This window comes from Rattus norvegicus, chromosome 10, assembly GCF_036323735.1.
Source record: "Rattus norvegicus strain BN/NHsdMcwi chromosome 10, GRCr8, whole genome shotgun sequence".
Taxonomy (NCBI): domain Eukaryota; kingdom Metazoa; phylum Chordata; class Mammalia; order Rodentia; family Muridae; genus Rattus; species Rattus norvegicus.
In genome coordinates, this window is record NC_086028.1 from 90,457,290 (window position 1) to 90,485,000 (window position 27,711).

Below are 27,711 nucleotides of genomic sequence, written 5' to 3' on the forward strand. Positions count from 1 at the left end.
CCCACTGTTGACAGAGAGAACTGACACACAGAGTTGTCCTCAGATCTCCACACGCCCTAGCATGAGTGCCAACCCCTGACACACACGCACTTTAACAAATTTTTTCAAATGAGTTACAAGTTCTTAAGATGTTCACCTGTAAACATTCTGCCTTTTGAAGGAGAAAAGATTGGTGTCGGTGGCCTGAGAAACACTGTGGAACAGATGGGAGTTGAAGTGAATGATAAAGAGTATGTGGACCTGCTGGGAAAGCTGCCATTCGATGGTAAGCTGTGGGCATGTTCCTGAGACCTCCAAAACTTTAGGCCTATGGTTCTACTCTTTGAAATGTGTGTGCGCATGTGTGCACACGCGTGCGTGCACGTGTGTGTGTGTGTGTGTGTGTGTGTGTGTGCGTGCCTGCGTGTGTGCACGCATGTGTGTATTCTGTTTCCATGTGTGTGTGGTGGGCATTGGATTTTAGTTGTATGTAGGCATGGTGTGTAGATGTGCATGCATGTGCAGGCCCAGGTTGATGTGAAACATCCAGGACGCTCTTCTAGCTCATTCCTTAAGGCAGGGTTTCTCAGCCTACCCCAGACCTCGAAAGTTTAACTGGTTTCACTAATCAACTTGCTCAGGGATCTCCTGTCTCTGCTTTCTAAGGCTAGAATTGCAGGCGGGCTGCCACACACTCCCAGCATGTATGTGGGTTCTAGGGATTCTGACTCCTTTCTTAGAGCAGGGGGCAAGTGCTTAACCACTGAGCCTTCCCCGCAACCTCTGAAATATGTATTTTGACATGATGTGTGTTGAAATGTTACCTGTACCCCTCTTCTAGTCCTTCCTTATGAAGAATCTGTTATTCCGTACCTCCAATGCAGAGTGTAATACTCAAAGAATCTCCCACAAAATCAGGTGTTGAGAAGGAAAAAAAATGTTCTTGCCAGTTTTTCAGTGGAAAGCAGGGCTTACATCTTTCTTCTAGTACACAGCAGTGGTCCTGCTCTCTCTGGGGCACTTTTCTAAATCTTGGTTGTTTTCTTATCCGTTTCCCCTCCCCCCAAGCTAAACCCTAACCATTCTAGCTTTTGTTCTCAGTGTTTGGGAATAGGCCAAATCTCTCTCACTTCTCCTTCTTTAAACAAAAAGACTCAACATCTTCCCAATATAATTCTGTATTATTTTAATTTTATTAGAAAAGTCCCACATTGTAGCCAACGTTAACTTTAAAATCTCTACATAGCCCAAGCTGGCCCCAAACTCTCAACCATCCTCCTGTCTCTTAAAGTAAACTTTATGAAAGCATGGTTTTAGCCAGATATGATAGCGTGTCTAGAATCCCAATACTGGAAGACAGGGGAGGTGGGGGGAGGAGGAGGAGGAGGAGGAGGAGGAGGAGGAGGAGGAGGAGAAGGAGAAAAAAAGAGGAAGGGGTGGTTTAAAGACAGTCTGATCTGTACAGTGAAACAATCAAAAGGAAAGGGAAGGAAAACATTTTCAAGCTTCTTCTTGGGCTTGAGAGACTTCTCAGTGGTTAGAGCACAGTCTGCTCCTGCAGAGAAGAATTCTGTTCCCAGCACACACATGGTGGTGTACAGCAATCTGTAACTTTAGTTCCAGAGGATTCAGTGGCCTCTCCAGGCTTCTACAAACACTAGGCACACCGGCACACATTTGGTATACACCACATTCAAGCAAACACTCATACATATAAAATTAAAACTAAACTTTTTTTTTAAGTGCCTTCTCACAAATACCTACTTCTGTGGGTAATTCTTGTATCAGATGCTAAATTAACTTCTCCCATATTGTTATGCTAGTTCGGAAGTTAGCAAAACCTTTTGAGCAAAACCTTGCCATTAAAGACTAAGGGAATTCTTGCTGCCTCTTAGGCCACAGGCATGTCCCCCTTCTGTAGTGAGATAAGTGGAAGCAATAGGGTGAACTTGTGGTAGAAGAGAGGGAGGGAGGACTCGCAGGTAGGACCACAGGGTAGGGAGGACTGTAGTAAAACAACATCTGAACATGCCAGGACCATTTTACTCGGGAGCCCGAGGCAGCTATGGTTCCCTGCATGAGAACACATCAGGGTTCCAGCATAAATGAGGAGGGGACACAACAGCCTCCATCCTTAGGTGAAAGGCTATAAGCGGTTGATGGATGCTAAGGGAGACTGTTTCCTTAGGGAATGTCATCCCTGGTGGGTCACTCCAATGGTAGCCCTAATACCATGCATGCATAAATAAACAGTACTAATTGGATCGGGTGGGCTATCTTAAAAGGGGGTGAGGTTGGAGAGAAGACTCAGCAGTTAAGAGTACTCACTGTTCTCTCAGAAGACTTGAGTTCCATTCCCAGCACCCACACCAGACAGCCCACAGAACCCATGACTCCAGGTCCAAAGGATTCTACCCCATCTTCTCACCTTCAGGGGCACAAATGAAGCATGTGTACATGCATGTGTTTCTCAGAGAACAAAGTCAGGAAGAAGACATGGGGGAAATTAGGGAGTAAATATGATTGAAATACAGTATATACATGTATTAAGTTCTCAAAAGATAAAGTATATTTAAAAAGTAAGGGGCCAGAGATGACTGGTTAAGAAAACTTGTTGCCTTTTTTCTTTGAGTTTGTTTATACAGTGGATTACGTTGATGGATTTCCATATACTGAACCATACCTGCATCCCTGGTTGATGTGTTCTTGGATTCAGTTTGTGATGATTTTATTATTTTTGCATCGATATTCCTAAGAGAAATTGGTCTGAAGTTCTCTTTCTTTGTTAGGTCTTTGTGTGGTTTAGGTATAAGTGTAATTGTAGCTTCATCGAATGAATTGGGTAGTGTCCCTTCTGTTTCTATTTTGTGGAATAGTTTGAACAGTATTGGTATTAGGTCTTCTATGAGAGTCTGATATAATTCTGCACTAAACCCATCTGGTCCTGGACTTCTTTTGGTTGGGAGACTTTTAAAAAACCACATGATCATCTCATTAAATGCTAAGAAAGCATTTGACAAAATTTAACACCCTTTCATGTTAAAAGTCTTGGAAAGATCAGGAATTGAAGGCCCATACCTAAACATAGTAAAAGCAATATATAGCCAACCAGTAGCCAACATCAAACTAAATGGAGAGAAACTTGAAGCAATCTCACTAAAATCAGGGACTAGACAAGGCTGCCCACTCACTCCCTGCCTATTCAATATAGTACTCAAAGTCCTAGCCAGAACAATCAGACAACAAAAGAAGGTCAAAGTGATACAAATTGGAAAGGAAGAAGTCAAAATATCACTATTTACAGATGATGTGATAGTATACTTAAATGACCCCAAAACTTCTACCAGAAAACTACTACACCTGATAAACCACTTCAACAAAGTGGCTGAATATAAAATTAACTCAAACAAATCAGTAGCCTTCCTCTACTCAAAGGATAAACAGGCTGAGAAAGAAATTACGACAACCTTCACAATAGTCACAAATAATATAAAATACTTCAGTGTGACTCTAACCAAGCAAGTCAAAAATCTGTATGATAAAAACTTCAAGTCTCTGAAGAAAGAAATTGAAGATCTCAGAAGATGGAAAGATCTCCCATGCTCATGGATTGGCAGGATTAATTGTAAGAAGATGGATTGTAAAAATAATAATAATAATAAAAATAAAAAAGGCCATCTTTCCAAAAGCAATCTAGAGATTCAATGCAATCCCCATCAAAATTCCAACTCAATTCTTCATAGAGTTAGAAAGCGCAATTTGCAAATTCATTTGGAATAACAAAAAACCCAGGATAGCAAAAACTATCCTCAGCAATCAAAGAAATTCCGGGGGAATCACTATCCCTGAACTCAAGCAGTATTACAGAGCAGTAGTGATAAAACTGTATGGTATTGGTACAGAGACAGGCAGGTAGATCAATGGAATAGAATTGAAGACCCAGAAATGAGCCCACACACCTATGGTCACTTGATGTTTGACAAAGGAGCCAAAACCATCAAGTGGAAAAAGATAGCGTTTTCAACAAATAGTGCTGGTTCAACTGGAGGTCAGCATGTAGAAGAATGCAGATTGATCCATGCTTATCACCCTGTACAAAGCTCAAGTACAAGTGGATCAAGGACCTCCACATAAAATCAGATACACTCAAACTTATAGAAGAAAAAGTGGGGAAGAGCCTCGAACACATGGGCATTGGGGAAAATTTCCTGAACAGAACCCCAATGACTTATGCTCTAAGATCGAGAATGGACAAATGGGACCTCATAAAACTGGAAAGCTTCTATAAGGCAAAGGACACTGTCATTAGGACAAAACGGCAACCAACAGATTGGAAAAAGATCTTTACCAATCCTACATCTGATAAAGGGCTAATATCCAAACTATACAAAGAACTCAAGAAGTTAGACTCCAGAGAGTCCAATAACCCTATTAAAAATGGGGTACAGAGCTAAGCAAAGAATTCTCTGCTGAGGAATATCGAATGGCTGAGAAGTACCTAAAGAAATGTTCAATATCCTTAGTCATCAGGGAAATGCAAATCAAAACAACCCTGAGATTCCACCTCACACCAGTCAGAATGGCTAAGGTCAAAAACATAGGGGACAACAGATGCTGGCGAGGATGTGGAGAAAAAGGAACACTCCTCCATTGTTGAGCTGGTACAACCACTCTGGAAATCAGTCTGGCAGTTCCTCAGAACACTGAACATAGTACTACCTGAGGACCCAGATATTAACAGTCCTGGGCATATATCCAAAAGATATTCCAACATATAACAAGGATACATGCCCACTTTGTTCATAGCAGCCTTATTTATAACAGCCAGAAGCTGGAAAGAACCCAGATGTCCCTCAATAGAGGAATGGATAGAAAATGTGATACATCTACACAATGGAGTACTACTCATCTATTAAAAACAATGACTTCGGGGTTGGGGATTTAGCTCAGTGGTAGAGTGCTTGCCTAGCAAGCGCAAGGCCCTGGGTTTGGTCCCCAGCTCTGAAAAAAAGAAAAGAGAAAAAAAAAAGAAAAAAAAACCAATGACTTCATGAAATTCATAGACAAATGGATGGAACTAGAAAACATCATCCTGAGTGAGGTAACCCAATCACAAAGAAAACCACACATGGTATGCACTCACTGATAAGTGGATATTAGCCCAAAAGCTCGGAATACCCAATGATACGATCCACAGACCACATGAAGCTCAAGAAGAAGGACAACCAAAGTGCAGATGCTTCAGTCCTTCTTAGAAGGGGGAACAAAAATATTAATAGGAGGAGATATGGAGACAAAGTTTGGAGCAGAGACTGAAGGAAAGGCCATCCAGAGCCTGCCCCACCTGGGGATCCAGCCCATATAAATACAGCCACCAAACCCAGACAATATTGCTGATGCCAAGAAGTGCATGCTGACAGGATCCTAATATAGCTATCTCCTGACAGGCTCTGCCAGAGCCTGACAAATACAAAGGCAGATGCTCACATCCAACCATTGAACCAAGAACTGAGGAGTTAGAGAAAGGATTAAAGGAACTGAAGGGATTTGCAACCCCATAAAAATAACAATACCAACCAACCAGAGGTTCCAGGAACTATACCACCATCCAAAGTATACACACCGATAGACCCATGGCTCCAGCTGCATATGTAGCAGAGGATGGCCTTGTTGGACACCAGTGGGAGGAGAATCCCTTGGTCTTGTCAAGGCTCGACCCCTCTCCCCCTTCCAGTGTAAAGGAATGTCAAGTTGGGGAGGAGGGAAGGAGTCGGTGGATGGGTGGGGGAACACACTCATAGAAGAAAGGGGAGGGGGATGGGATAGGGGGTTTATGGACAGGAAACTAGGAAAGGAGATAACATTTGAAATGTAAATTTAAAAAATTCAATAAAAAAAAGAAAAGAAAACCTTGTTGCTCTTGTAGAGGACCCAGCTTTGGTTCTTAGCCATCTGTCTCCCTAATTTCAGGGAATCTGGTGCCCTTTTTGGCCTTCAAATATACCAGCAAGCATGATATGCACAGACATAGATGCAAGCAAACGCTCATAGACATAAAAAGTAAAAATAAATGCCTTTTAAAATAATATTTAAAGATGGAAAAGAAGACAGATAAGAACAATGAATTGTGGGGTTTCCGCTCTCTTACATCAGCCAGTGTTTGTTGTGGAGGTTGATGTAGTAATAATAGTTTAGTTACCTTAGTCCTAATGGTGCTCAGGAGCCAACTTCTCCACACTGTGATAGCACTCATCCCAAGGTTACAGTGCAGGAATGGCAGGTATAGATCTGCCTAAGGCCACCAGCCAGTCAGAAGCCAAGCCTGAGCATTTAAACCTGAGCTCTCACCCTCTAACCAAATGCTCACTCTGAATCGTCATGGTCTTCATCTTCAAGTTCATCATGACTTGAAGGTGGAGACGAACTTCGTAAGTCAGCCACAGCATGAAAAAGTCTGACTCTGTATTCTCCAAGACATTCTCTGACCTGAACTGTGATTTTTTTTAACAGAAAATAATAATGTTTTTCGGAATAGACTCCTGTCAACTCTCAGGTCTTACAAAGGTGAGTGACAGATGTCATGAGAAAGTGACAAATAGGACTGGTTTGATAGTCTCAGCCTTTGTTTGTCCTTTTCTCCTAGTTTATGATTCCTCTGGTAGCTCTTCTATGTATTGATCATGTTTTTGTATGTAGTTGGTATGTAACTTAGGTCAGCATCAAGTTGAAAGGAATCAGCCTTGAACACACAGCTCTATTTCTGTGTGTCTTGGATGGATCTCCTGAGAGCTTGACCATCACTGTGCTGGATTCGAACCACCACAATGCTCATTTAATAAAATAAAATAAAAAATACTGCAACTCAAGAGTCCAGTTACCTAGTCATAACCACTTGATATCTTTAAGCCATTTATAATTAAAATACCAAAATTTTCATATAGTCAGAAGTGCTCTAACACCCCATTGGAAATTTGCACACGTGTCCTGGTCTTACTCTAACAGTCACTCCCTTCAGTGCCGGAAGCAATTATCATGCCTGCAGTCGAGATGAAGTAACTGATTTGTGATGGGCGTATGGAGTACCCATTCATCCAACCAAGGGATAAATGTGTTTGAGATTCACAAGTAACTAATGTGCTTGCTGGGTGATGGCAGATATAATCACAGGCACCATTCGTGTCATGACTATTTTTGCTAGGACAGTGATTTCAATTTCTGTACTCTACATGATGCCACAACTCTACCCAATTAAAAACTGTTCTCTTACTGTAACCATCCTATATAATAATTATATGTAGCTATATTTTTCTGTGGAATAAAAATAAGCTCAACACCAGCCACTTAAGTAGATATTTAATCCCTAGAGGTGCCGTTTGGTTTTCCATTTTATCTATCATACGTAAAACTACAAGTACATTCGCCCTTCTCATTCTGTGAAGAGTGGAAAGTGGTAGCCCAAAAGCCATAAAAACTTTAAAGGAACGTCATTGCCAAACCACTTTCAAATAATTTTCTAATTTTTTTATTCTATGTTTATTTGCCTCTGTTTCCTGAGACAAAGTCTCACTATGAAGTCCTGGAAACTCTCTGTGAAGACCAGGCTGGCTTCTAACTCATAAAGATCCACCCGCCTCTGCCTCCCAGATCCTGGGAATAAAGACATAGCCTCCACACCCAGCCTAATTAGCTCTTAACAGTAGTCAGGCACGGGGAATGTTACTCTAATTTAGCAAGAGAAGTCTTTATGTCTAGATTGGAGTTTGCTCGAATTCCTGTCTTTTTTTTTTTTTTTAAGGTGGAAGAGTTAATCCCAATAAGCTGAAGACGCTCCTCATGAACTTGGATCTGAAACTCAAAAACAGAGAAATGAAGAAGGTGATGCAGAAGCAAACTGCGGGTGGTAAGCACAAGGGGGTTTATGGGGAGGGGGCAAGGGGCACAGAATCTAGGGAATAAGTGTAAGAATTCCTGCATACCTACAACCTCAGCACTCGGGAGACAGAGACAGGAGGATTCCTAGAAGTCCAAGGCCACTTTGTGCTACCTAGTAAGTTCCAGGTCATTTAGACAAAACACACACACACACACACACACACACACACACACACACACACACGAACGCACGCACGCACGCACGCACCCCGAATCTACAATTAGATTGATCTGAGAATTTAAGATATTTTTATGGAGAGAAATTTGGCCTGAAAACAAGAAAGAATGCTGAATCTCTTTGTCTTTTTGGAATCTGAAGTCACCATGCTGTCCCAGTGAATGCTGAGAGCACACTGACAGGCCAGGGACTTCTAGGAATAAAGAAAATGGGAGCAGTGGTGAAAAGTGAATGAATTACAAAGACAGAGAGAAGGATCTACAGTGGGAAATAGTAGAACACCATTAATATTTCCTAAAATATCAGTGACATGAGATGAATACGGAAGTGGGTAACATGGGGGGCACAATGTATCAGGAATAGATGGAGGATAGGAAGCATCTTGCTCAATGTCTACATTAAATGTGAGGGACAGAGACAGAGAGACGGGGAGAGAGAGAGGAGAGAGATGACAGCAACAGAGAGAGAGAGAGAGAGAGAGAGAGAGAGGCATCTTGAATGGTGTCACTACCATACTTAGAAGGCAACTAAAGATTCAAAGACTGTGGATAAGGTTCTTAAGTGCCATGAAGACATGACACATACAACAGCCAAACCCTGTGTTCAAGATAATGGCCACAGTCCACAATTCTAATGAGGAATTCTGAATCCAAAACAGGAAATATACATTTATGGTAAACACAAGTAGATTAGTAAAATGTATATTCTCCTATTACATCCTAATCTATAATTTTTCTAAGTTCTATGTCCTCGTCTTAATCATTTGTGTTCTGTATTACAGCTAGCCGAAGTATCCCTTTGAAAAAAGTACTGACAGATGTGAACTCAGTTCTAGGCAAGTTAAAAGTTATATAAATTTTAAAACCCTAAATTTTAATATCTCATGTCTTTTCAATAGCACATAAATACACAAGCAAGGGAGGCATATAAACAAAACCCTGGAGTCCTGTCAGTGTACTGCATCCCTCATCTAGACTAGCAAACATGCGGCCCTTAGTTCAAACCCTGGCACCTATATAAAAGCAAGTTGTGAGGGCACACTCTTAATCTTAGTACTGGGAAGGTAGGGCTAAGTGGATCCCTGGGGCTTTCTGGTAGGCCAACCTATCATACTGTATGAACTCCAAGCCAGTGAGATACACTGTCTCAAAATCTCAAGGTGTATGGCCCACTGAAGGACCCCAGCTGAGGCTGACCTCTGACCTCCATGCCCACACATACCTGCACATGCACATGCACCCACAAATATACCCACACATGCATATACAACAGACAAATAATTTTTAAATAAAGTGTAATAAAATAGCTTCTCTCCCCAGAGTGAAACGTGTTCTGATTGTCCTCCTGTTTATTCTGCTTTGAATAAAGTCTCTCTGTGCCTTTTTTCCGTAACAGTTACATTGTGTAATATAAAAACATGGACAATTTTCTTCCATGCCTTTTGCTGTTTAGATATCTCTTCATATTGCAGACTATACTTACCATTTCTGTTTTTTGAAGGAGAAAAAGTTAATATCAAAGATGTGAAAACTTTTGTGGAAGATACTGGGATAACATTGACACCCAAAGAACAGGTGGAACTGATTAAAAATCTACCAGTTGATGGTGAGCATTTCAAACACTGTGAGAGTATTAAAGAAAGTCCAGTCAGTGTTAAGACATGTATAAAAAGCAAATTTTATCTTCTGATATAAGTGCTGTATCCTAGGATGGTGGTTGTTATTGTTGTAGTGGTGGTAGTGGTTGGTGGTTGGTTGATTGGTTGGTTGGTTAATTGGTTGGTTGTTTGGTGGTTGGTTGATTGGTTGGTTGGTGGTTGATTGGTTGGTTGGTTAATTGGTTGGTTGGTTAATTGGTTGGTTGGTTGGTTAATTGGTTGGTTGTTTGGTGGTTGGTTGATTGGTTGGTTGGTTAATTGGTTGGTTGGTGGTTGGTTAATTGGTTGGTTGTTTGGTGGTTGGTTGATTGGTTGGTTGGTTAATTGGTTGGTTGGTGGTTGGTTAATTGGTTGGTTGGTTGGTGGTTGGTTGATTGGTTGGTTGGTGGTTGATTGGTTGGTTGATTGGTTGTTTGGTTAATTGGTTGGTTGGTTAATTGGTTGGTTGTTTGGTGGTTGGTTGATTGGTTGGTTGGTTGGTTGGTGGTTGGTTAATTGGTTAGTTGGTTGGTTAATTGGTTGGTTGGTTGGTTAATTGGTTGGTTGTTTGGTTAATTGGTTGGTTGATTGGTTATTTGGTTGGTTGATTGATTGGTTGGTTGGTTGGTTTGTTGGTTGGTTGGTTTTGTTTTTTTTCCAGAGCTGCCAAATTTTTTTCAAATGACATTTTTCTTTTTTTTTTTTTTTTTTTTGGTTCTTTTTTTTGGAGCTGGGGATCGAACCCAGGGCCTTGCGCTTCCTAGGCAAGCGCTCTACCACTGAGCTAAATCCCCAACCCCGACATTTTTCTTAACACACAAAGCATAATTTTGTTTTTTCAGCATCTCTCTTTTCTTGATTTCCTATGATTGGAGATGAAAGCCAACATTATGTACCATTTCACCCTTGTAATGAAAGTTGACTTGGGAGATGTGAGGAGGAAGTGAGGCTGGTGGGAAGAGGAAAGTGGGAGAAACAAGGAAGATAAGAAAAGAGAAGCAAAGAAAAGATGTGTTTGTATTCCTGTGTGATGTTTGCAACAAATGACTAGATATTTCTGTTCAGTTAAGCATGTGCTCTAAAAATGTTCTCTGTTCCATGCTTTGGTACTCTTGGGAAGGCAAAATATCAAATATAAGTCAAAACAAAGAAGCCCCTGACTGAGTTGATGGCTTCACGCTGTCTCACCGAGTTGCTGGTACCACTTTTCTGTGATATGCGTGTGCCCCTGTTTTTCAGATGAAGGAAACATACATGAGAGAAGATTGATAGATGAGCTGAAATCTTTCGGAGGTGAGGAGCACAATGAGAAGAAAGAGAACAAGAGTCCTGGCCTCCTACCTGTGCCATGCCCTAGTCGACCTCTGATAGAGACCACTTTTCCCACACTAACCCCATACTTACTCTCCTGTCTTCACAGCCACCGTTTCCAAATAGTTTTTCATTTTCCTGACGGTATTGGCTCTTGACAAAAAGTCAAATTCAAATCTGGCTCCACATAGAAAATGTGAAATAAAGAATTGGCTAAGGCGGGGGAGTGGTCATTAACTCAGCAAACTAAAGTGAGCTTCCTAGTCCCTACCATTGTAACTGATGGAACAATGGGTTCCTTGGGATTTTCCTCTGGACTGAGAAAGGGTGTTTTCAGTTCCCTTTCCATTTTGGCCATGTCTGTGCACTGTGAATATTTGGGTTGTTGACATTCTGGCTGACAGCCATAATATGAGGGATCAGTGAAAGTTAACTACATTTGTTTGGTATTCCTGATTCTTTCTTTAGGTGGGACAGTTAATGTCAATAACATGGAAAATGTTCTCGAAAATTTGAAGATCAAGCTGTCAGATGAGAAAGTAAAAGAACTGTCAGAAAACCTTCCAGCTGACTGTAAGCATATGGATGTTATCAGACCTTTCAGGGACTCTTACCCTTAGGCACTTATGCCTGTGGCCTCCAGAAGCATCATCTGTTTGATGCATATATATATATATTAAAGAATGATCCAGACCATGTAATAGCACATTTTGGTTTAGTATATTTTCACTAATTTTGATGTATATGATATATGTGCTACAGTGTGTTACAGGTGACACATCTTTATTTAAGGGACAGTGAAGGAAAACAGCCTACGACACTGAAAAGGTTGCTAATTTCATATTAATTACATCGTTTCAGTTTCTAAAAGCTATGTCATCAAACTATCTATTTCTCTACCTTGTAATATATGTACTTCTTTGTCTGTTATTCCTAATTTAAGGACCGCCCACAAGAGTCTTTCCTGGCCTCAACTCTTGGATAGACTAGCAATTTTAAGCTGCAATGTTTTTTTCTTCTTTTCAAAAGAATCAGACAGGAGAGAACAGACTCCCACAAGTTGTCCTCTGACAACTGCATGGTATGGTGACATGTGCACCTACACAAATGTATACACAGTAAGAGTTTGAATGAGAATGGCCCCCATGGATCTTATGTATGAATGTTTAATTCCCAGTTAGTGGAACTATCTGGGAAAGATTGGGAGGTGTGGCCTTGTTGGAGTAGGTGTGTGGCCTTCATGGAGTAGGCATGGCCTTATTGTAAGAAGTCACTGGTGGTAGACTTTGAGGGTTCAAAAGTCCATGCTAGGCCCAGTCCTAGTTGTTCTGCCTATAACTTATGATTAGATGTGATCTCTCAGCTACTGCTCCAGCGCTGTGCCTGCCTACCTGCTGGCACACTCTCTGTTATGATGGTCTTGGCTTAAACCTCTGAAACTGTAAGCTAAGCAAGCTCCCCTCCACCCCCCACCCAATTAAATGTCACAGCTCCACAAGTTCACTGAAGTTTAAAACCATAACTAAGTTATTAGTGAAGTTTTGTATAGATAAACTCAGTCAATATTTTTTATCCTCTGTCCTAGCACCTATAATAAATAGTTAGCTCCCTTTCTGTGACCTTTGGCTAGTTGTTTTACAACCTCTTGGAATGTGCTCTGAGTAGGAGAAAGTCTGGTTACTCTCTAAGAGCAATTAACGGTGACACCTGGGAGACTGGCAGAGCTCTCATTGCAGTTTTGACTATCAGAAGAGGACCTAATAGCAGTCCCACTGTAAAAGAGTGTAACAGTCACTGATATAATTTTAGGAATTCTTATAGGATCATAATAAGACTTAGGAAGTCATCTATTTGTCTATACAGCATTGCTACAAGACAGTACATCTTCATGGATCTGCAGAGATCTGCTCCAAAGGGGTGTGTTATTACTTAGTGATTGTTATATATTTAATAATAACAGGAAAAGCATATTAATAGCGGGAATCTTTCCTAAAAAATGAACTCTCCTACAGCCTTGCTCAATAAGAATGAACCTGTCACAGATTATATATTAATCCAAAGCAGACTATCTCAGGAAGATCACCTGCTAGTTCTTAGCTTGTCCCATTATGGTTCCTGACAGTAATAGAAATAACCCCCTGAGGAAGAATGGGATCACATAGCAATGCCACGTCCTTTAGTATAAGAAATACCAATAATGGGCAAAGTTTCTAGTTATTCTTTTTCTTGTCCTGAAATATCCTACACCTTTGGGCTGAATGATAGCTCAGCAGTTAAGAGCATGTGTTGCTCTTGAAGAGGTCCAGGGTTTGATTCCCAGCACCCACATGGTCCCTCACAGCCATCTGTAACTCCAGTTGCAAAGGATCTGATGCTCTCTTTTGGGCTTTGTGGGTCTCGCACACACATATAATGCACAGACACACATATAGGCACAGCACTTACACACAAGTTTTTTTTTTTTTGAAAAACGAAAAATTAAATATGCTACATCTTCACTTCTAACAAGTTGCACTGATTTGAGGACCTCGTAGTAGATAAACTAAAGAGACAAGTCCCGAAGAGGAAGATGCAAATTATACACAAAGATTAAGATTAGTAGTGTGTACATGCATGCACGCGCATGCGGGGTGTGTGTGTGTGTGTGTGTGTGTGTGTGTGTGTGTGTGTGTGTGTGTGTGTTGGGCAATGTGTGCTATGATGAGTATGTAGATCTAAGGACAACCTTTTGGAATCTGTTCTCTCCTCCACCTTGTGTGTCCCAGGAATTGAACTCAAGTCATCAGGCTTGGCAGCACGTACCTTAGTCTACTGAATAAGGTGGAAGTTTTGAAAAAAAAAGAGAGAGAGAGAGAGAGTAGATGATGATATTACTAGGTAACATATGGCAAGAGTAATTTTCCTCGTTTCACATTCATCTGTGTATGCCATTATGCTGTGATTTTTTTTAAAAATCGTAAGAAAAAGTCCTATTTAAAGTCCTATTTATCTCTGCATTAGTGCACAGTTATGTATAATGTAAATTGTGGCCTTTTGCAGCTTCTGGGATGACCAATTTTCAGACAATGCTGAAAGAAATAAGAAAATTGACTGGTAAGCCAGACATTTCGTAAAAGATACTACACAAGAGCTTCACGCTTACATACATTTTTTTTAAATTGAATTTTCTCAGCTGGCATGTAGTAATTTCAACATTCTGGAGGCTGAGGCAGAAGACTTGCTACAAAGCCAATCTGGATACTTAGCGAGTACCAGACCAGCCAGGGCTGCACAGTAAGATAGTTTACCCCAGTAATCCCAGCATTCAAGAGGAATACAGGAGTTCAAGGCCAACCTGTTCTCCAGTAGGGAGTTCCAGACCAGCTAAGGCTAAATAGAAGGATCCTGTCACAATACATACCTATGTAGGTGTGTGCAAATAATACACATATATATTACATGCATACACTTAAAGTTTTCTTATCTTGTCATTGGCTTCAAAATTTTTAACTGGCATGAAAATTATATTTGTTTAATCCATTTTGGCAAAATCCTGTGATGATATATATGTACAACGAGTTCTACACTTATTTGGAAACCTCCTGTTGTTGTAAAATTATAAAAAAATAAAACAGTCTTTTTACCTGTTCTAGGTCCGGCACTACAGTGTCCCAAGATCTCTGCTAGATATCTTAGTCTCACCCGCTTTGCTCCATCCCATATCACACTGCCAAAGGCCTCTCTCTGAGCCTGGCAGCAATCTCTCTACCCATCCAGTTCCCAAGGCAGGTTGCCACCATGCCAGAAACACACATCCCAATTCCGTGGCAGTTCAGTGTCCCAGCTGCCACACACTCTCTCACACTTAAATCGCCACATGAAAGAACACACAACACAATGACCTCTGATCCAGTTGATAAGATATAATTGCCCACCTAAACATGCAAAACCCTATGCACATCCATCCTCAAGAACATTCAAACAACCTGTAAGTACACAGAGTGGAATCTTAACGTCAGCTTCCATGTTCTCTCCGCCACGGCTTCTCTGCCGCCTTCTCCTGTCTTCTATTCCTGTCTACTCCTCTTCCTTCAAACTTTTCTCCCACCATCCTTCCTTCTCGTCCAATTCTATCCTCGTTTATTCTATCCTGTACCTGCCTCACCTGTATGATGACATCATCCTACAACCTCCTTTTTATTTTATGCTGCATTTCACCATGATAGCCCAGTCAACACCAAGCATCATTCATCCAAAATACTTAACATCTACTCTAACTCAGAAAATGTTAAGACACAACTGTGACAGTATGACTTCTGAGGTCATTTACACCATCACAAATGCATAATTTCTACGAATTTGAACACATTTCCATGTGTTTTGTACAAACTTAGTTTTGTCAGCCAAAGTCAGCAAGCAATTTTCACTTTTATAATTTCCATTATTTTTCCCTAAAGGAGGAAAGATTGATGCTAAAGTCACACAAAAAGTGCTCGGAAGCATGGGCATAGAGCTTACAGATAAAGACGTCAGTGACCTGCTGAAAAGGTTGCCTGTTGCTGGTAGGTACTGTGTGAACCCTATGGGATGTATCTTCATGTTTGTAAAAACTTCAGCATGAGAACATCATAAAAAACTAACCCCTGCCTTGCCCTACAACACCTAGAAAACTCAAGCTGTAATTAGGAAAGCATGTGTCTTTGGCGTTTGAATTTGTTTTGATCCCTGCCAGCATCTTTAAACTAAATCTTGGCATTAAAATCTTGGCGTTCCTGGCTATGGGGGATAGCTCAGTGAGTAAAGCACTTGCTGTCCAAGACTGATGCTCTCAGTTCACACCTCTGGAACACAGGTAAAAGTTGCAGTGCTTGGGTCTGTAATCTTGGTCCTTCTACAATGAGATGGGAAGTGGCGATGAGAGATTCCACAAGAGTCTCCAGAACACCCAGCCTGGAATAACAGTGCAACATCAAACAAGACAGATCCTGTCTTAAGCAAGATAAATGGTTGACATCATCCAAAGCTCTACTCCACCCTACACACACACTGTGACAAACTGCCCATTCATGCACACATGCACGCACACACACACGTGCACACACATACACACACACATACACACACATGAATGCATGCACATACAAACACATATTCATGCACACACAGACACACACACACACACATACACAGATAAATATTTTTAAATAGTGCCAATACCTTAAGATAAATAAAGCTTAAATAGAACAAAGAGAGAAAAGGATGAACGAACAATAACAAGGAACAAGAAAGAGAGAGCCGAGTGTGAGGAAAGACATCCATTAGCTTCACTTTCAGAATTTTGTCCAGGGCTGGGGAAGTCTCAGTGGCAGGGCACTTGCTCAGATATACAAAACCTTGGGTTTAGGCCTGAGCACTACTTGAAGGAGGACGAGAAGGAAGGAAAGGAGGAGGACAAGAGGAACCTTGGAGCTTAGATCAGTGTAAGCCCTAGGCTCAATCCCCAGAGAGACAAAAGTCGTAAAAAAATATATTCCATATTTCACACACTTTGTAAAGAAGTGTTTGTAGACATGGGAACTGTAGATGTATACATTTTAAAGGTAAATCTTTATAATCGTCACTTAAAATCATATCCCTCTGTACCACTTTTACCATATACATCATTTTCTCTAATTATAATCGCGTCTTGTTTTACAGAAGATGGGAAAATACTTAAAAGCGTATTACTTGATCATGTAAAGTGGCATTCTGGTAAGTGATATCTCAGCATGGCAATTCAAACTATAATCTGTAGTCTTTACCTTAACTTTAAAAAAATCGTGTCATTACACAGTAATTAGGTGATTTGTTTTATTTTCTCTACTTTTAAAGATCTTTTAGATGCAACTATACCGAATGTAGTTTATAGTCTTCTGACAATAAAAGTGTTTCAAATTCTGTTTGCTGATTAAGGATGCTAGTTGTCTGATGTAACTTATCAGTTCATCTAAAAAAATATAGTTATAGTCTATAGAATCAGTACATATAATGAATATATAAGTAAAAACTTACATAACTCCTCTGATACATAATTAAATAAAGTGCACATAACTCATCTGATACATAATTAACTTTTAAATATACATTTCTTGCACACTAAAGAAAGGACCCTCTGGAGCAGTATTGGCACATTACATGCATGTTCAGCTTCCACAGTGGCTGCAGCCCTGAGAGCTATTTGTCACCATGCAATGGACTGCATCTGTCCGTGGTAACTTAGCCTCTGGCTCCTTCCTTCCTAAGGGTCGAAGTGTCATGTCTCCAAACTGGGCAACATTCTAGAAGACTTGGGCTTCGATCTGGAGGATGAAGAAATTGAAGACCTGACAAACCGTCTGCCAGTTGAAGGTGAGGGTACTGTTGTGTCTTCAGAGAGCCTCTCCGCTCCCCAGACAAACTTCCAGAAATGCTCTTGGGAAAACCTGTTATCCCAGATTGTGATGCCTCGGTTAGAAAGGAGCTGGAGGGGTTTGCAACCAAGAACAACAAGATCAACCAACCAGACCCCCCCCCAGAGTTCCCAGGGACTAAACCACCAACCAATGAGTACACATGGAGCAACCCATGGCTCCAGCTGCATATGTAGCAGAGGGTGGCCTTGTCAGGCACCAATGGAAAGAGAAGCCCTTGGTCCTATGAAGACTCAATGCCCCAGTGTAGGGGAATGCCAGGGCAGGGAGACAGAAGGGAGTGGGTGGATGGATGGGGGAAACACCCTCATAGAAGCAGGGGGAGGGGGAGGGGGAGGGAATAGGGGGTTTCTGGAAGGGAAACCGGGAGAGGGGATAACATTTGAAACGTAAATGAAGAAAATATCCAATTAAAAAAAGAAATAAAAAGATGATTAAGAAAAACAAAACAAAACAAAGAAATGACTCATCTGTCAAGCAAGGGGGATCCACTTACAAACCCTAATGCCACTGAGAATATTTAATGACCCTATGCCAGAGAAAATAAACAAAGGATCATTTCAACAGGAGAAGAAAGGAGCAAGAGCCAAGAATTGATGCTTAAGAGAGCCCACCACTGTTCCAGAGGGCAGAGGCTTGGTTCCCAGTGCCCAGTACTCATGGTTACCTATACACGCTCCTGTTCCAGGCATCTGACTCCCTCTTCTGGCCCTCAGGGGAAAGAATTAAATCCATCCAATCACCAGGAGGCTCAGGAAAGAAAACATACCTAATCATCCTAGATTTAATTGATAGTGATGTGTATATATCCTGTGTAACATGATGTTTTTAAAGTTTACTTATTCAATAATTAAATCTAGCTAATTAACAGATGCATCACCTCATACAGTTATCATAACAATATATTTATTTACACTTTTAAAAAGCTGCGTGTGGTGGCACATTGCTTTAATCCCAGCACTCAGAAGACCGAGGCAGGAGGATTTCTGTGAGTTTGAGGCCAACCACAGCCAGGCCTACACAGAGAAACCCTATCTCAGAAAAAAAAAAAAGAAGGAAGGAAGGAGGGAGGGAGGGAGGAAGGGAGGGAAGGGGGGAGGGAGGGAGGGAGACTAAACAAATAATCATTAACCGTGTCACTTGCTGTGCAGTTGGCTTCTTGACACTGGCTCTAAGCACGATTATGCATCCTCTGACTAGTGTCCTGCTTCCAGCTTCAGGAGAGCAATGTTTTCAGTCTACAATGGGAGAGAGCAGTGTCTGTCTCTACTCATCTCATGTAAAGTCCTCCAGTTCACCAGGGGGTTCTCCACTGCTCTCTCTCGTCTATTGTGAGCAGTGTTGGGGTGAGCATCACAGCGCACGTGAGGTGATGCATTTGTTAGCTAGCACAGAACCCCCTTCAGTCCTCCGTGCCTTCCTTCGACCCTCTACTGAGCTGCGGGGTTGTTGGTCCAGCAGTAATTCCATGTTTTGGTTTTCGAGGAGCTTCCGTGTTGCTTTCCATAAGGGCTGCACTAACGTTACTCTCACCAACAGTGTGTAAGAGTTCTTCTCTCTCATATCCTCAACAACAATGATGGTTTTTGTTCCTTTAATAATAGCCATCCTGACTCCAGTTAGGTGATATCTCATTGTGATTTGACTTACATTTCCTTGATGGCTAGCAATGCCCAGGGGGTTTTTTGTTGTTGTTGTTGTTGTTTTGTTTTGTTTTTTTGTTTTTTGGTGTGTGTTTTTTTTCCATATATTTAAGCCAAATCTATTTAACACCGTTATAGTGATGAGATAAAGTTTACTGCTTTCCTGTGGTACCAAACCCTAGACTGAGTCTGACTCCAGGAACTAACCTTACATTAATTTTAAATCAAAGTCTTTTTTCATTTAGACCTGATTAGAAGGGAGGTGAGTTGCCAGCACATACAAGCCACAAGCTTATCTAGAGAAAATAGCAAATAGGGTAGCATGTATGGCTCCTACTCTTGCAGCCAGATCGCTAGCCACAATATTGCTGGATTTGTTTTTCCTGGCACAGGGTTTCTCTGTGTAGCCCTGGCTGTTCTAGAGTTTGCTCTGTAGACCAGGTTGGCCTCAAACTCAGAGACCTGCCTGCCTCTGCCTCCCAAGTGCTAGGATTAAAGGTGTACGCCACCTGGCTGCTTTTCACAATCTGCAGTGCTAAGGTGATCAAACAGATTGCTCTGGTATTCTAAAGTGGAACCAGCCAAGGGAAAGATCAAACAATGCTTTGTAAATTTCCTAGCACCAAGGCACATAGACACGGCACATCCTTCTGCGCTGTATTTGTTTATCACATTCAGAGCTTCAGTTTTCTTTTTTTTTTTTTTTTTTTTTTTGGTTCTTTTTTTTTTTTCGGAGCTGGGGATCGAACCCAGGGCCTTGCGCTTCCTAGGTAAGCGCTCTACCACTGAGCTAAATCCCCAGCCCAGAGCTTCAGTTTTCAATCCCATGTTCATCTGGGAGAGAAGATTAGTGTATTAGCAGAACAATTCGAATTTCTGTGTTTTACCTCATAGTGTAAGGTCTTACATTTCTGGGTGTGAGTCATCATGCCTGGGTCTTATGTGCATTTCGAGTGCCTGGGTCTTATGTGCATTTTGAGTGCCTGGGTCTTATGTGCATTTTGAGTGCCTGGGTCTTATGTGCATTTTGTCTTTGCAGATGAAATGGTCAAGATGAGTGAAATGATGGAGAATGTGGAGTTGCTCACAGGTCAGTGAAAGGCCCTGGGGCAAAACGACTTTCAGTCACAATATTCTGATGAAGTTTACACTTTACACTTTTTTTACAAACCTCATTATGGGGGCTTTGTTTAGTACATTAATTTGTTAGTCTTACTGATATATCAATAATACATTTTACGCACCCCTGTGAGATGGCTCAATAGGTAGAGACACTTGGTTCTAAGCTTGGTGACATAAGTTTGGTCTGGGAAACCCATATATTAGAAAGAACTTATTCCTGCAAATTGTCTTCTGACTTCCACGAGGATGCCCACAACATAATAAATAGACAGACAAAGAAACAAATAAAGTAAATGTAATAAAAGATAAAAAAATTTATCTAATAGTTCAAATTAGTTTCCCCCCAAAACTGTTACATTTTTCTATTGTTGTAGTATCCTGGATTCCCCTGTGTTTTCCTTCTCAATGATTTAAATTTAGTTGCACTGTTCACACAGTCAAAATAAACCCAGGTAACTATGACAACTGGAAAAAATAATGCATTGTCTTATTTTTGGGAATGAATCTCTTTATTCTATTTTATCCAAAATATCTATAGTCATTTTAAGAATAGATCACCTCATCATATTACCATATAGAGTAAAAATAGCATGCAGAGGGGAAGGCCCCATGAGGACCCACCCCTAACGGAAGAACCATTGGCAGTTGTTAGCCAGTTGTTGAGAGGGAGAGTGAATTCCCTTCAGTGATGTGGTCCTTGTTCATGCTCCAGTAGATGGTGTCGTGCATACATGTGTATATGGGCAGTAGTAATCCAACACGGGGGGGGGGTATTAAAACGAACAAACAACAACAACAAACAGAAGAAAACAACATGAATTTGGATAGGGTATATGGGAGAATCTGAGATGGAAATCAAGGTAGGATATGTTCTGTATGCATTGTATTTACACATCTAACTACCAAAGAGTAAGCAAAACATTTGAATTGGCATTATTTATCTATAAAATATGTATATAGTCATTTATACCATAGCCATATTGATCTATGACCTCCATGTCAGAATTTTGATTTATATTGATTTTCACTGTTGCTCTTAGTGAAATGAGCAGTGATCCACCAGAGAGGCTAACCAACAACCACACTGGTAGAGCCAATTGCACGGTTTTTTGTTTGTGTTGCTTGTGCCTCTGAAAAGTCTCTTGGTAGCCAAGTCAGGGATGCAGAGTTCTAAAGGCAAAAACCAAAAGACCATAGTTTATATCAAAGTTAAATGAGGTCAGAGCAACCTTAAGATGTTTGTTCCTGGCAAAGCATAGTAATTATGTTAGACAAAACATAAATTATTTTTCACTTATATTTTTTCTAGTTATTTTAGTTTTAAAATTATTTTGGTTAATATATCTGAACCATGGTCAAGGGCTTGGAAATCTCAAGTGTGTTTCCAAAGGAAACATGGGCACTAGAGAGGTGGGTAGAGGGCTGAGAACTGTCTAAGCAAACCCAAAATGAAGTTAGAATAAGATGATACTCCTTAGGCATCTCATTAGAACTTACAAAATATTTTTCTGTCTAGCATTGAATAATTTATGTCTTTTTTTTAATATCCTCATAGACTCTTGACTTAGGCTTTTGACCATCCAACCCTGCAGGTAAACTTACATGACACCGTTTATAATCATTTTGCTTTCATTTCTATTTTTTTCAAAGGAAAAAAAGTGAATGCTGATCAAATAGGTGATGTTTTGGAAGACATAGGGATAGCTCTCACACTTAAGGAACTCTGGGACCTGAAGAAGACTCTACCAATTACCTGTGAGCATTTCCAATTCGAACTCAGCTTCGGGGAGGCAGGGGTTGAACATGTGCATTGTGGGGGCTAGCTTGGAGTCATTGAGTATACATTACTCATAAGTTTGCATTCAACACATATTGAGTATGTCATAAATGATAAGGTTAAAGCCACAAGTCTTTGCTTCCATGGAGACGATTTGACATAGGGTCTTACTCTATTGGGACTGAATTTGAGAACTCCTTAAGAAAGAAATTAATTCATGAATCGAGATCTGACTACAAGTTTTTGAGTTGGGACATTAGTTCTGTAATGTCTGATAACCCTGAAGCACGAAGAAATTAAGGACAGGAGAGGAAGCAAGACGAACGGAACATGTTAGATCAGTATCAGCCTAACAAAGTGGGACATTTAAAACAGCCAACCCTTCACGTTATTGGTAAAGCTAAGTTGAAGAAAGTTGTATGTATAAGACTGAATACACCACATCTACAAGGTCACTGCCTTCGTGGTGGTGGTCCACAGTCACGTTATGGGTGCCAGTACTGCTTGGTCTGTGACACTGACTGTGTCTTCTATTACAGCGGATAATAAAGTGTACCAGAACCGATTGTTGGATAGTTTAAAAACTTTTCACAGTGAGTAACAAGTACAATGCCAAGTAAAACAAGCCTTCAAGTTTGTTTCTTTCTGAAAAGTCAACTTATTACTTAATGGTAGCCATAGCCTGTTTCTGCTCAGGGTTTTTCCACCGCACTCCTCTGTCTCTCACGAATACTACAGGCCATAGCTCCATTCTGGCCTTCTCCCACCTAAGTTGCACTGATCCTCTTGCCTTGATCTCACAACTTGAACATGGAAACATTTCTCACCCCTAGTGTTATAGTCTATAGTTTATCAGGATTTTTTAACCGCACTTTATGTCTTTTATTTTAAATTTATGGAGATAATCTGACAGGTTTCAAACCTGGCAGCCACAGTTATGGTTGCTTCTGACATCTCTACTATGGATAAGGAACAGCTAACAAGCCTTGGCCACTCCTGTTTCGCCAGACATCTACTAAAAATGTTGGCAGCATGTCTCGTGACATGTATCCTTTCACACCCTTCACCCCCCCCCCCGCCACTTGCTTTTATTCTTTCTTTAAACATTCACAGCCTTGCTTTCTTTTCACCTGTATGACCCAATCCCTGGAACTAAGTAGAATTTTAAACATTGAAGTGTAATTTTACATTTTTTTCTTATTTTGTCTATTCCTTTCTCAAGGAGGAAAAGGTTATACAAATAAACTAGACAGCATCATGGATCACCTGAACTACAATGTTGAGGAAAAAGACATGAAGGAACTACGGAACTACTTGAAAGTCGACGGTATTTTATTTACCACTATGACTTCCTTTAAGAGGAATCACAGAACTCTTCTGGTAGACTCTCTAGGGGGATTCCCAGTCAAGTGTACTTAGGAAGAAAGACACACTCGTGGAGTTATAATCCTCTAGAGCAAAAATAGAGCTTCTGCCAAGTGTGGTAGTACACACCTTTAATCCCAGCTTTGGGGATGAGGGTTAGGAGCAGAGGCAGGCAGATCTCTATGAGTTTGAGGCAAGCCAGGGTTACATAGTGAGTCCCTGTCACAAAATAGAGATGAAAGAAAGGAAGAAAGAAAGAAAGAAAGAAAGAAAGAAAGAAAGAAAGAAAGAAAGAAAGAAAGAAAGAAAGAAAGAGAGAAAGGAAGAGAGAAAGGAAGAGAGAGAGAAAGAAAGAAAGAGAGAGAAAGAAAGAAAGAAAGAAAGAAAGAAAAAAAGAAAGATAGAAAGAAAGAAATATAATATTATTATGTTATATATTAATAGAATATATACTCTATTAATCTCAGTATTGACAGAAGACTGATAATGGTACTACTAAACTTACATTGAATATCATAGGGAAACAGTAGACGTTACTGTGGTAGCTGGTAGAAAAGGTCAGATACTGATGGGTGAGAAGGAAAAGGGGTTCTGGGATTGTTTCACATATAACACACAGTAAAAGGCATCATGTTTTCCTTCAGCGAATATAAAACGAAGGTCAGATGGGTTAGAAACAGAAAGTCAGGGATTCGTGCCCAGAAAAAGTTTACCTGTCACCTAAAGTAGTACATTTTGGGTCCAAATAATGATTTAGAAGAATATCCAACTTAGCATGTTAATTCACCTTCTTTAAAATTCTATTATATGATTGCAGGCAAGGAAACAATTCAGAAAGCAGCCAGTACCCCCTGAGACTATGATGACAACTTAGAAAATCTCATAGGCAAACAAGAAAAATGTGGTCTGTGTCTGACTTATGCTTTGTTTCAGATACTGGGAAGTTTTCACTGAGCTCCTTGTCAAATGCAGCCAATTTGTTTTCTGGTGAGAAGTAATGATGGAAAGATTTAAAATTAAGATGTGTGTGTGTGTGTGTGTGTGAGAGAGAGAGAGAGAGAGAGAGAGAGAGAGAGAGAGAGAGATTAACATCCATTGTTCTATAAATAACACTAAAGCCTTATTCATCAATTCAATTATTAATAACATGGATGCTTTATATGTGCATGGCTATGTATATGTGTGTCTATGTGTGTGAGACATACAGAGAGAGAGAGAGAGAGAGAGAGAGAGAGAGAGAGAGAGAGAGAGAGAGCTTCTTTCCCATCTTACTGTGGGGTTGATTATGACGCACACCACTGCGTCTGGCTTCATTACATGGATTCGGGAAACTGAACACAGGTCATCCATCTTGTGCAGCAGGTACCTCTGCCCATCTCTCTGGCCCTCCGCTATAGCTTCATTGCTATCTGGTTCTAATATTTCCCCATCCTTGTCCTCAGTCCCTGACAATATTCTTTCCTCTTGGTCTAATTTATTAGTTATTTTTCTACTGTGTTTTTTTATTTGATTCATTTGGGGATTTTTATCATTTCTAGTATTATTTTCTTATCAAAATCTGGCTTTCTTGCTGACTTCCTCATCTTTGATGCTGAATTTTTTTTCCAGGTCCTGAATTTCCTGAGTTCATTCATCTGCTTGTTAGTGTACTATTCGAGGGCATTTTTTTTCAGTTGCAGGTTTTCTTAATTTAATTTTTTTACTTTACATCTCACTCACTACCCCACTCCCAGTCATCCCACAGTCCTTCCCCTGTACCCCCTGCCCTCCTTTGGGTGGTGGACCCCCCCCCTGGGTTTACCCACTGACCCTGACACTTCTGTGAAAATAGGTATCTGTGAAAATAGGCTCTTCCTCTCCCACTGAGGCCAGACAGGGCAGCCCAGCTAGAAGAACATATCCCACATACGGGCCACAAGTAATGCAATAGCCTTCACTCTAGTTGTCCAGGACCCAAATCGAGTTGCAGATCTGCTACATATAAGTAGGGAGGTCTATGTCCAGCCTATGAATATTCGTTGGTGGTTCAGACTCTTGGGAGCCCAAGGGTATATGTTAGTTGATTCTGTTGGTCTTCCTGTGGAGGTCCCATCCCCTTCAGGACCAACAATCCTTCCTCATATTCTTCAGTAAGAGTTCCCAAGCTCCATCCACTGTTTGGCTGTGGGTGTCTATATCTGTCTGAGTCAGCTGTTGGGTGGAACCTCTCAAAAGATAACATACTCCTGTCTGCAAGCATAACAGAGTATCATTAATGTTAGGGATTGGTGCTTGCCCACGGGACGGGTGTCAAGTTGGACCAGTTATTGGTTGACCATTCCCTCAGTCTCTGCTCCCTCCCCTATGCAATTTTCACAAGTAAACTTTGAAATCATCTGACACTTTAGCCATTTCAATACCATTGATATGTAGCTTTTGCAAGACTCCTGTTGCCTTGACTTATCATGTTTCTTGTGTTTCTGTGTTGCAATTTGCTCCAGGAGCTTTGCCCCAGGCTGGGTCTTCTTTCAAAGGTAGCCAAGGGAGAGAGTGTTGGCAGGGGGCAAGAGTTGGTCTTGTGAGAGATTAATATTCCTTTTATAATATAATGTTTACCTGTCTACCTGTCTTGAATCTAAGTTACTCTGAGGCCAGAAGCTACAGTTCTCTGGCAATAAACAGTGGGGATTAAGTAAAGGATTAATTGCTGGGGCTCCTTTTTCTCTTGCCTGGAAGACTCCCCACTCACTTGCCAATCTAGAGGGAGGCTTGGAGTAATAAACCTTTATTAATCCAGTAGAAGAAAGTCACACTCACGAAAGGAAAAACTTTCACACAAGCAAATATGCATCATCACACATTCATTCATACATACATGTTCATACACTCTTATTGGGCCCAGATATTTGTCTCATACACACACACACACACACACACACACACACACACACACACACACACACACACACACCCTATACTTACATGTGCAATATGAAGCAAAGCCCAAGTGCCAACACAAAAAGAACTCACTCATTCTGAATGAAAAATAAGCTTCAACCCTTATTGCATAGAGAAAGACAAAGCTTCTACCTATACACAAATCTATAAGGGAAAGCCCTGTTTTTGTCAATAAGAACCCCGCCAGCCTTCTGTATGCTTTCTCTGCATCTTTTCTATTCTCCTTCTGCATCTATTTAATTCTGCTCTCTTCTTACCTCTCCTCATCTGCCCAGCCCCTTATCTCTGAAATGCTTCTATCCTAGTCTCCTTCTGCCTACTTAATATCATCGTCCCTACTTTTTTGTACCTTTTCAGGAGAACAGATCACATAGTAGTTCAAAAGTTCACAGCAAGTTCAAACATAAATTCAAATCATAAACTGAATAAGAAATAAGAACAGGGATGTTTACATTAAGACTAGTTATCTAACTAAACATGATCTGTCACTAGCTCCCCATGTTCATTGAGAGTCTGAAACTATAATTCTTATGTCTAAGTTAACATTGAAATTTTGTATAGATAAACCCAGTCAATATAGTATCTTTTGTCCTTGCACCTACAATAAAACATTCGTTCCCTTTATGATCTTTAGTTACTGGTTTTGTGGCCTAAAGGAGTGTGTTCCTAAGTTGTAAATCTGTATGCTTGCTATCCGTCTATGCAATTAGCCGATGACGTGTCGCAGAGTCCTAATTGCAGTTTTATATTATAGAGAGCTCTAATTTCAGCCCGTTTATAAAGGGCTCAATAATTATTGGTATAAATTTAGGAGATCTTACAGAATCCTCATTAGGAATTAAGAAATCATCTATGTGTCTATATAACATCATTGTAAGACAGTGCATCTTTGTTGATCTGCAAAATGTCTGACCACTAGGGTGGGCTAGTGCCCAGGGATTGTTGTATCAATTTAACAATGACAGGAAAGGCATGCCAATAGCAAGAATAAGCCCTGAGAGCTGCCCCTTGAGCCCTCCAAAGGCTCATTCATCCCAGTTCCACGGTGAGCCATCTCTGGAAGATCATCTGCTAGCCTTCAGCCTCTCCTAGATGGCTCCTCACAACCTTGTACATCTGTTAGTTTGGATATCTCTTCAAGTTTCATTTGGGAATAGTCTCATTGACCTAAGCTTGAGGGCTCAGTCCCAAATAACACTGCTATGACAATAAGAATACCAGTGCAAGCAAAATATAAAATCAATTAAAGCCAACTAATAAACTACCAATGTCCACAAACCGGGAAGTAGCAAAAACAATATAATGTGTTATGAAGCTAAGAGTTATTTAAGAAAATGTATAAGGAGGGAATAATGCAAAGGGAAAAGCATATAGGATGAGTAACAGGGAAGGAGAAGCAAGAT

General features: G+C 40.6%; 1 protein-coding gene across 11 annotated transcripts in view; it reads left to right on the forward strand.

Annotated features, from left to right (window-relative positions):
• Efcab3 (EF-hand calcium binding domain 3) overlaps nt 1-27,711 on the forward strand; it is a 492,651-nt gene that overhangs the window by 372,795 nt on the left and 92,145 nt on the right. For 9 of the 11 annotated variants that reach the window (XM_039086123.2, XM_039086125.2, XM_039086126.2 and 6 more), the window contains 16 exons: nt 161-265; nt 6,490-6,543; nt 7,775-7,879; nt 8,871-8,924; nt 9,590-9,694; nt 10,965-11,018; nt 11,505-11,609; nt 14,076-14,129; nt 15,473-15,577; nt 16,713-16,766; nt 17,298-17,402; nt 20,147-20,197; nt 21,880-21,984; nt 22,546-22,599; nt 23,229-23,333; nt 24,305-24,358. In XM_039086123.2, coding sequence (XP_038942051.1) covers nt 161-265; nt 6,490-6,543; nt 7,775-7,879; nt 8,871-8,924; nt 9,590-9,694; nt 10,965-11,018; nt 11,505-11,609; nt 14,076-14,129; nt 15,473-15,577; nt 16,713-16,766; nt 17,298-17,402; nt 20,147-20,197; nt 21,880-21,984; nt 22,546-22,599; nt 23,229-23,333; nt 24,305-24,358 — 1,269 coding nt within the window. Of the gene's footprint in view, nt 1-160; nt 266-6,489; nt 6,544-7,774; nt 7,880-8,870; nt 8,925-9,589; nt 9,695-10,964; nt 11,019-11,504; nt 11,610-14,075; nt 14,130-15,472; nt 15,578-16,712; nt 16,767-17,297; nt 17,403-20,146; nt 20,198-21,879; nt 21,985-22,545; nt 22,600-23,228; nt 23,334-24,304; nt 24,359-27,711 lie in introns of those variants that run through there. The other 2 variants (XM_039086129.2, XM_063269182.1) reach the window with 2 other exon arrangements.